The 10,895-nt window shown below is 37.3% G+C and overlaps 1 protein-coding gene across 2 annotated transcripts in view; it reads left to right on the top strand.

Annotated features, from left to right (window-relative positions):
* Positions 1-10,895, top strand: part of SLC9A9 (solute carrier family 9 member A9) — a 590,634-nt gene that overhangs the window by 10,916 nt on the left and 568,823 nt on the right. Inside the window, exon 1 of one of the 2 annotated variants that reach the window (XM_017523772.2) lies at positions 6,896-7,285. The exons of the other annotated variant lie outside the window; for it this stretch is intronic. Within the exon in view, the coding sequence (XP_017379261.1) occupies positions 7,111-7,285 (175 nt within the window). The 5' untranslated portion in view covers positions 6,896-7,110. Of the gene's footprint in view, positions 1-6,895; positions 7,286-10,895 lie in introns of those variants that run through there. 2 annotated transcript variants of the gene reach the window in all.

Genomic DNA, 10,895 nt, shown 5'->3' with positions numbered 1-10,895 from the left:
AAAAAAAAAAAAAAAAAAAAAAAAAAAAAAAAAAAAAAAAAAAAAAAAAAAAAAAAAAAAAAAAAAAAAAAAGCTTTCCTCACTCGTAATCCCTTGGAACAGGGATGGTCAGTGAGTGGTCCAAGCACCACATTAGTTGGGCCACGCCTTACTAGAAGTAAGTTTCCTGGGCTCAGGTTCAGAGAAGGTTGAGCCCTTTATCTCTTTCTCTGATCAGTCAAAATGAGCCCAGAAGTTTGAGGGGTGGTGAGTGGACCCCTAAGATTCTCTTTCTGACTTCTGTCTCCGCAAAAGGCAATCCTTCTTTAGAGAGGCTGAGTACTTAGATGTGGATTCTACTGTGCAGATAGGTTTTACCCCAGCAAGTGTGTCTCACAGTATGCTGTCCTCAACTTCCCTGTAGATTTGAGGTGAGATGTGGGAAGCATCTGGTCTAAGCCACATTGTCAAACAAAGTTCACCAAAAGCCTTGCATTCTTGGTACACTCTGTTCTTGTCACCTGTCTGTTTTGTTTGTATTCTCTTTTGGTTATGATGGTGAAAGGTAGAGGCATGAGGTTTTGGCTGTTGAATCTCTAACAGAACAATTTTGTTTTTCACTGAGAAATAAATCTAGTTTTAAGAGTAGATTTTGGTGGAATCCAGTAATTAAACTGCTGACAATTAATTGGTTCTGCTTTTTCCAATTTCCACAATTCTCAGATTATAGTGTTATAACAGACATGGCTTAAGTAAGAAGTTAGGAAGACTTTTTTTTTAACAGAGATTATTCATTTAACATTTAAAAGCCATAAGTTATTTATGGTCCCTCAATTTTGAAGCCCAAATGCCCTGAAATAACTTTACCCTTTTAGCAAGGATTCAAAAGATAAGCAAATATTCATAATTAATCGTCTTTTTAGTGATTTTGTTGAGGACCTGGGAATCTGGAAGAGCCTGTCCAATAGCTGCTAGAACACAATGTTTCTGTTACAGCTTTAATTGAGATGTATACATTCTGATTCTATTCGGAGAAGCAGTTCTTTCCCACATGTAACGGAAGTCAGTTACTTAGATACTGGAACTTCTGACGGGTTAGTGTAAGTGTCCTTATTAGTGAATTCATATTTAGCCTAGCCAACAAAGAAACATTCTTGAAGCTACATATGATGTAACCAAAAAATTGTCATTGCATGCTCTATCTTGCTTTGTTAATTTGGGTTTTTTTCCCCACAGTAATGCAAGACATTTTTATAGAAATAAAACCACGTTGTTCTATGACAGCTCTTAAAGCCTGTTAGTCTGGATTTAAATGAATACATAACCACCTGTTGTTGATTTAAAATTCATTTGGAGGAAGACTTTGGGTGGTAGGGTAGGGCATAGTGTGTGTGTTTGTGTGTGATACACCAAGTTACACAGTCTTCAAAGGATCTCAGAGTAGTTTTAAACTTTTAACTTAAAATTTATACTTTAGATATAGTATTACCATCAGAAAATGGTATTTCAAAGTAAATTGAATTTTCTCTGCACAGGTGACATGTGGTTTTAACTCTGCTGGCCACGGGACGTGATTTACCTTCTTACCTAAGAGAACCAAGGTGTTCGTCATAGAATTTATTATGTAATTTAGTTGGCTCAGGAATAAATAAAATTCATCTTAGGTGCTATCAAAGCATATATAACTATGCTTTGAGCATAGTTATAAATTATTAAAGTTTCAAAGTGTACAGACCATATACAAAATTGAATGAAATAAAGAATAAATGAAGTTTCGTTGCAAATTAAAATTTTATTTTTGAAAAATGGTATTTTCTAGTCTTTGTGCAAACTTCTTCACTTGAGATTCCTTGGATCACCTCCTCAATAAACTACCTGCAAATCCTTGTCTCAAGGTCTGCTTTGAGGGAACTCACATGGAGACACCCTCTAACAAACGCTGCCTCAAAGGCTAGATTTTGAATTGATTTTGGGAAAACTAAGAGGTGACACTGTCCAAATCTGCTGATTTTGACATATTTCATTTCAGAAAATATTTCCAAGCTTATTCAACTTCTCCTTGTCTGGAACTCTGTCTTCTCTCCTGTGTCTCTTTATCTCTTTAGAGAAAAATGTAGAGATCAGGGAGAGGTGGGTGCATTGATGCCTTTCTTTGTTACTTTATACAAAAAAATTATAATTTAACACAAAGTCTATTTTAGCTAGTGAGGTCAGAGTTATTATTTTGTAAAACATACATTAGCAGTCATATCCTAAAAAGAATGCAAATTTGTCAAGTGGACACTTACTGGGAGATCAAAGAAATGAAATTTCCCAGCTCTTATTTCAGAAATTTTGTGTTAAAACAAGTTGCAGCATGTAGTAGCATGTCTTCATCTTTTCCTCCCTGCCCTTGGCTCCAGAGCTCCTACTTCTTTTATCCCTGAAGTCTTTATCTTGGGTTAGGAGTAGGCTCCAGCCACTGTGATGAACCTGCATTACCTCTGCCTTATGCAGGACTGGTAGAGACTGAACAAAACAAGAAGCCAATGAGTGAATTTTTTTCCCATGATGGGCCCTCCATGATGTGCAAGACAGGAGAGGGGACCTATAGACTGAAGTTTATTATTTCTATTGAAGATGTGCCCTTTCCAAATGAAAAGAGATGATGTGCTGTGGATAGAAAGCTGAGGACAAAGCCTGGGACCCTCCTCATTTCCCAGGCTTCAGCTATAAGGCGGTCACCCCTTTGATGACATAGGGATTACATGATTGGATCATAGGCATTGTGTCAGATTTGCCCCAGTCTGGCCCTATACAGCTTTGGGACTCTTCAATGAAAAAAAAAATGTCTAAATAACATCAGTACGTGTTTGGCAGGGCAAAAGCCAGCCAAATACCCTCTAGTGCAGGTGGAAGAAGATTCTGGTCATCACTGAGTAATAGATAGACTTCTGAGTATCAAGAATCAGCACAGAGATAACAGTTCACAGAGGAAAACTGTTAGGTCTGCACCCATTTTTCCCTCTTCAGAGCATGGCTGGAATGCATGGGGGTGGGGTAGAAGAAGGAAAGTACACCGATTCATGCCACACACATTTCTACACTTGCATTTTTAATAAAATGATACAAATTCTCTGATTTCACTAGTTTTCAGTGATTTTTAATCTCACCTTCCCACGATAATGAAGACCAGTGGAAAGAACATGGAGTTGGGGTCACATCATGGCCCTGGATCCCACAGACCAGACTTCATAGAGGCTGAAGAAAAGAAAGCAAGCAATGGACCATGAATTTGGGGTGGGCTTAATATTGTCCAAGTGTTTATTACGGGATTTAATTACCTGTGAAATTTTTGAACTTTCATTTCTCTATGGAAATACACTAATGGGAGGAGTTCATATTATTCAAATTTAGGGGCAATTTATGCTAACATGCGACTTTTCTCAGGTGGGGACAGCTAAGATAGGTCTATGGTAAGCTTGAAACTAGAATAGGGGGTAAATTTTTGGATGAGGGCATTGTGTGGCTTTCAAGCAAACTTAATTACAGTCCTGTCCTGGCCCATTTCAGAAGCTTGGGTTGGCATAGGGCAAAATATGAAACTTCCATTTTGCTGGTCTCAGAGACTGATAAATAGCAAGGGAAAGGCCACATGAATGAGACAGTAGAATTTTCCTTTAACTCAGAGCCTGTGTTGTCTTAAGCATTCTCTGTTAACCCTAATGGCTGAATAGAACTAAGACTGGACATTGTAGAGCTCCAGGAAGTGGAGAGGGGACTTCTCAGTATCTCTCCCTACCTAAGGCAAATTTCACTTCTCAATACTCTGACCCCACAATCTTCAATAACCTCTTACAAGAATGAGGAGCTCTCAAGTGATTGGTTAGATTCTGTGAAGCCAATTGGGTCCCATTCACTAATGGGTGGGATTACCACACCATGCAAAGTTACCCTGGCCTGGGACGTTCTACTCTTCAATTCTTTCTTTCTTTCATTGTGGCTAGATGGGCAAGCTGAGACAGGGCACACTGACTGCAACAGACTGGGCCATCCTGTTCTTTCTCATTGTCGCTTCACACCTGCATGTTGCATCTTGCAGTGACAGTCAAGAATTCCTCTTTGATCCTTGTGCCTAAGTTTTGAGTCCATCCCAATTTCATCAGAGAACCTGGGACTAATGATTCTGGTTACCAGGCCATAAAGCAGTACTGTATTTTTAACTATATTCTTTCTTGTGTGAATATCTCCTTTAGAAATCTCATGAAAAATATTATTGACAGTACAGGATTTGAGAACTGGAGGAACTTTGGCTGTTAGAGTGACCAGCTTATCTGGTTTGTCTGTGAGTAAGGGGGTTTCCTGACACACACAACTTCCAGTAGTAAAACCAGGGAAGTCCCTGATAAAGTATGATGAGTTGCTCATCCTGGCTGAAAAGCTATCTAAAGGCCAATACCCCCCACATGTAATTTAACCTCTACTGGCTGTGTGACCTTGGGTATGTTGCCAACTCTCCCTGAGCCTTAAATTGCTCACCAAGAGAAGGGTGAATATTTTCTGAATATTCAATTAAACTAAGTTAAATTCCTTGGCATATTTTCTGATCCATAGCAGACTCTCTATTGTTACATGTTTCTGTTTTATTTTCTCACTTATATTGGTGCAGTAGAATAAAAAATGATATTCTAAAAAGAAAACACAAAATAGGAGAAATTGAATTATTTTTCTTGGTGGAAGAATTGGAGATGTTTCCTGAACTCTCTTTTCTTCATGCTTTTCCCCACAATGTGAAGCAGCATCAGGAATGAACAATGGAATAGTAAATGTACTCCATTCCTGGAATAAAGCAGGGGTCATACATTCAAACAACTGCAGGGGCCACACAGGGACGATGAATGAAAGAAGAGTGATTAATGGACTCGTGGCAAGCTGGTTGCAAATGCAGCAGGCAACCACTCAGCCCCAACAGATTGTGGCCACGTGAGAAGGGCCCACTGTGCCAGATCTTACAAACTTTTCTTGCAATAAGCCATATAATTTTTTAAATGTTAAACATACTGATTTATATGTGTGGACATCAAACCTAAAACTTTTCTAAAAAGATAGATAAGCCAATCAAAACATTCTGTGGGTCTTTAATCTTTCGTCAAGTTGCTTTATGGAGTAAGAGAGTGAAATTGGATGTCACAAGACAACCAGAGAATGTTTATTCTACTCAGATGGAACAATTGTAATAAAAGAAAACCAAAGTAATGCATTGATGACCAAAAAAAAGACAGGAAGTTCCTAGGTTTTGAATTTGTGTTATCTTGTATATCTGACAACTCAAGACTGAACCTGTGGAGTTACAAAATTATAAAGGCAGACTCTGCTAGCAAAGCTCCATGAAATGCTTGCAAGCATTAGCTGACAGGTTTCAAAACAGTATGAATATTAGTCATCACAGATATGCCTGCCAAAAAGGGTAGTATGTTAGAAGAACATCTGCAGAACCCATAAATACACTTTGCTAAGTTAAACTCAGAGAGGAAATAAGCTTCAAAAGTTGCACAAAGCAAAGATGCTGAAACAGCAGAGTTTTATATTAAGGGGTTCATAGACTTAATCTCATGGTGAAACTGTTTGTTGAGGAGGTAGTTAGCTCTCAATAATATTACATGTTTGACCTTTAGCTTTAAGTGACAAAAAATTTTTCAGGATGCATTTGGGCTCAGCCTACTCAATAAGAAATCACATTGTATAAATTGAGTATTAAGTCTGTCAAAATGTGTGTCATAGCTAATTAATACTCCTAAATTACAATGATATTGTAAAATGAAAAAAAAATCACTTAATCCCAGGATATATCCAATTGTGTTATAGGATCAAGTGTTAAAAGCAAGCAAGTCATAACATTTGCTAAGAGAAAAAAAAAAGAAAAAAAAACCTGCAGAACCTACAATATTATCTTTAACTATTTTAAAGTATAAAAATATGAAGTCAGACAGAACCTGCCACATGGAAGATGATCTGAAGAATCATCACTCTTATGGTCAGAATCCTGTGACACGAAGCTCCCATTTCTGGTGGCAGAATCAGTGAGCAACATTGTCTTGCCACAGGACAGAGGGGACTGTGATCTGCTACAGATTTCTGTGGTCCAGGATGCCTAGACCAGGCATATAGAGAGATCCATAGAGAGATCCATGCATGCGGCATTGCTGAGGATGGCTGTGTGGGTTTTTCTTTCAAAGTTATGTGTTTAGTTTCTTTTCTTTTTTGTCTCAACATATCCAAACAGTACAGTTGTAGAGATGAGGATGGAATTTTATTTTTGTCTTTTGCTTTCATTTTCTTCTCTTGTTAAAAGGAAAATTATTTATTTAGAGTTTAAATGCTGCTCTGCAACTGTCAATTACATAAAGCCAAACAGAGTCATATACTAAATTCTTTCTTGCTTCTCAAAAAAAAAAAAAATCCTGTGAAATCACTTTAGGTTTGCTTAAACAATATATGGTTATGATCTGGGAGCATAAGAAACCCTATGCCTTAAGTGAATCCTATTGTGAGATACTTGAGCTATGAGGTGGAACTTTTAGGCTAAGGAGTGTAATATCTTTTCAGGAAGCTAATATGCTGACCCATGCAGAGCACAGAGGCTGATTGATACAACCCCCATCACTGGCTTTGGTTAGAGAGGAAAGATCTTGCAGTTAGGTGAAGTTGAGTCAGGAATTGGCTTTCAAACTTAGAAAACATTGCTAGTGTATGGCTTTTTAAAATTATTAATCTACAGTTCATATTTATGACGCTTAAGAAGACTTGTTTGGAACAATAAGACCAGGACTCAAAATCTTAGAATTATTGCTTGCAGATTTATCCAGCATGAAAAGTATTCTCATGAGATGAATCATTTAAAGACATTACGAGTCAATGATGAAACCACACACTCCGGAGTTTGAAAAGAGACAGGGCTGCTTTAAGAGAGAAACAGGAAGTTGTAACTAGAAGCCATCTGAATACTAAGCCAGAGCAGAATGCTTGTGAAGTAGCAACTAAATTGGCAGTGTTTCTTCTGAAATTCTCAGGCAGTCAGACCATCTTAGGCAAATCTTGATAAAAGAGCCGTTATCCAGGTCTTTATCTAAGGAATTCCAAAAAGACTGGAGAATGGAGAGACAGTCAAGGGCTGTGTCAGAAAAGGATGAGTATCAGTTTCAACATCAGGGAGCGGTGGAGCTGCTTGTCTTCAATTTTTTGCTCATCCTTACCATTTTGACAATCTGGTTATTTAAAAATCATCGATTCCGCTTCTTGCATGAAACTGGAGGAGCAATGGTGTATGGTGAGTGCCTAAATTGTGAGACTGATGTGAAACTTGTTGCTTGAGCGTAATTAGAGACTTGTGTTCACATAGCAAAGTACCGAAACTGGAGAAAATGTGCTGATTGAAATGTCATTAGCTTGATGAAAGGTGCTGCAGAGTAATGAATGCTAACCTCTTTCCAGACAAGCTGCCGAAATTTGCCATGTCACTAGAGCAAATGCCATAGTCATGTTCTCACGCTGCACATAATGCAAGTCTGTTGACAGATGCGATGCGGGTCCATTGTCATGTGGGGAGTCGAGGGCGAGCTGTTTGTTTTTGTAATGATGTTGGGAAGTGATGGCTTGGCAGTCACAAAGAGCAGCCTTCTCTCACTGGCTGCAGCAATGAACATTACAAAGTTCTAGAAAAAACATCCCTTCAAAATGTATGCTGCAAATCCTCTTATATCAACTAATTTCAAAAAGAAAAGTTGCAGAAACTAACCCCACACCTCTTATGTGAATATTATGTCCAAGTCCTTTTTATTTATATGAGCAATGTTTAATTTTCTTATAATAAAATGTTGTAAATAAACAAGAGTTTCTTTATGCAGTACTTTTTACTTCTTAGCCTGATTTCAGATGTTCTAACTTATAATTAATCATTGCTAGGGTTATTTGTTATGTATCTCATTTTTTTTATTGGAGGCCAAGGTGTTAAAAACTATTTGTTTAACCTCCAAAGTATTGCTCTTGCTGGGCAATTTACCATATTATTCCTTCCAGAGAGTTTAATAAAGTATGACAGAGATTATTTAGTCTGTACTCTCATCTTTTAAAGTAACATGAAAGACACCAGCTTTTATTAACAAACTGGTGTTACTGATGAAGTGGCTTGCTTCACTGCTCTTATCTCAGCCTGTTAATGGATAGGAAGTTTGAACACAATGGCAACAGGCAAGGCATTGCTATAATTCATAGCAAATAACATACGTTTGTATTTGGACTTTCCTCGTTTTAGAAATCCTGAAACCCTTTCATAAGCCTGAGATTCAGGGTACAAGGTCAATGCACATTGTATATGCTAACCCTGTGATGTCCCGGTATTAACAATGCATAGTCATGATTTGAGAACGTAAGAAATCCTATGCCTTCAGGGGATCCCACTGTGAGATATTTGAGTTGTAAGCAGAAGTTTCAGGCTCAGCAGTGTAACATCTTTTCAGGAAGCTGATATTCTGATCCATATAGAAAACAGAGTGAAATTCCTTGGTATTAAGGGTCTTTTGAAAATATTTGGCTTTATTTATTTATTTAAATTTAGTGGAGACAGGGTCTCACTATGTTGCCCAGGCTGGTCTCCAACTCCTGGCCTAAAAAGATCCCCCAACGTTGGCCTCCCAAAATGCTGACGTTACAAGCATGAGCCACCATTCTTAGCCAGTATTGAGGATCTTAAAGCACACAAGAATACTCTCATTTAGGAGGGAAAAAAAATCACAATCATGTGGGAGAGAAATAGCCAAACAAAAAGGAAGTGATGCCATCAGATGTGAAGCCCGAGGTTCCTGTCATTTTCCTGTCTCCATCATGAACAGAATCTTTCCCTTGACTTGACTAATAAGTAATCCACAAGGACACGGAATGGAATCTGAGAAGCCAGAAACAATGTAATTCTTGGTATCATATTAAAGGGACATAGGTGCTTTAGCAAAACTACATAGATTTAATGGATTGCCAACCTTTATTAAAAGGAAAGATTTCTTCACATCCCTGAATTTGAGTGAACTATGACTCACTTACCAGTTTCAATGGTGAGGATATTGTTTTTGTCAAAGTTTTGATAACCTATTAAAATTCAGACATACTTTGCATTCACAATACATACAGTGACTCTTACTTTTGAACCTGAAAAATTACAGATCACCTTTAATCCTGAAAAACTCTCTGAAATATTTTTAAATTGTGCTTGAAATAATAAAATAATAGTTCGTTGACCACTGCTGTTGAGGTAGCATTTCTCTTGCTGTTCTTAAGGCGGATAAGGCTTGAACTTTATGAGTGGAATTAAGTTGGCTTCTCTGATTCTTGTTCTTCTTTCATGATTTTTTTTAAATATAAAAGTTATTGAAAGCAAATTCTGAATGAGTGAAATGTAAAAAGATTATAAAAATTATGGAGATATGCGTATATATGTATTCTATTACCGGAAAATTTGAGTATCTTTCAGTTATCTTGAACTATATAAATCAATAGAAAACATATTTTAGTGATGTTTAACTTTTTCTTGGCATGGAATCATAATTGTTGGGATGTCAGAGAATTTTAGAGATCATCTTCTCTATCCCCTTTATTTTACAGAGGCAGAAAGTGAATCCTAGAGAAGTGAAGGGACTTTCCAAAACTGAGTAGCCACGCATGGCCGGTCCATGTGCTTTCACTCATCCGCATGTCTTCCTAAGGTTCACATTCACCTTGAAAGAGCTCTCCCGATATTCTCTGAAAGTACTCCATATGGGTGGCATTCGTGACTTGTCACATTTCTTCTTCAGGGACTACCTAAATGTTATATCTTAAGTGCTTATTAGGAATTTTCTGTCAGTGATATCATAAAATATTCTGAAACTACACCAGAGGAACAAGATGGGATACTCTAGTAAACACTTTTTAATGTTGGGGAGAGGAGGTACCACATGAATTAGTCGTCCAACAGCTATAAATGAACTTGGAATTCATAGAGTGGGAAGGAGTCTTAATGATCATAATCAAGCATTCTCATTTTGCAGACAAAGAAATGAAGACGTAGAGAGATGAAAGTCATGTAACTAGTTAGCTATTGGGGTGGGATTCAACCTCCATCTCTTTACTAAGAGATGCTATTTAAAGATAAGTAAATTATTGTGATAATTTTCCTGGAGAAAGGATGTGTCTGTGGAATCTAATTGCATCCTCATATGGTTAAGCTTTCAAGATTAGCTGGATTCTCTTTTCCAGGTAGTCTAAGAGAGTGAATTTTCAGCATCACACACAGTACAAATCCCCTTTTTCCATTAGAGGATTAAACTCATAACTTTTGCAAGAGCAGGGAGCATGGTGATAAACAGTGGGGAAGAAAAGAAACAAAACTATGTTTAAAACCTAAGCTTTTTGAGCTATGATTGTGCCACTTCACTCTAACCTTCACTTGAGCCTAGGTGACAGAATGAGACCCTGTCTCTAAAAAAAAAAAAAAAAAGGAAAGAAATAAAGAAAATTAAACTTTTAAAATTTCTTATTTTTTAAGAGATGAACATTTGAGAATAGACTGTAACAGTCATCTCCCTGTTACAGACACATTTGCTTGTAACAAAACATATTGCTTGACTTAGTGGACCTGCACCTAATGCTTATCAATGAATTTGGCTAGCAACTCCCCTACTGCACTGAGTTCTGCTCTTGCTCTCACTGGCTATTTGTATAATGTATCATTTGTCCTGTATCAAGAATGATACATGTTTTTCCCCAGCATCAAATTTCCTATAATACTTCAGCCTGTTCTACCATCTGCTTTTCTGCAAGTATTCCTTTGACATGTGACAAATGTACTTTAGAAGACTCAATAGATGTTGCATCTATTTTTTATCAGTGTACCTGAGAGTTCAATTTAA

The sequence above is a fragment of the Cebus imitator genome, unplaced genomic scaffold, assembly GCF_001604975.1.
Source record: "Cebus imitator isolate Cc_AM_T3 unplaced genomic scaffold, Cebus_imitator-1.0 Scaffold30, whole genome shotgun sequence".
NCBI classification, from domain to species: Eukaryota; Metazoa; Chordata; class Mammalia; order Primates; family Cebidae; genus Cebus; species Cebus imitator.
The sequence above is the reverse complement of the archived record's forward strand: the minus strand, read 5'-3'. Positions and strand labels throughout refer to the sequence as shown.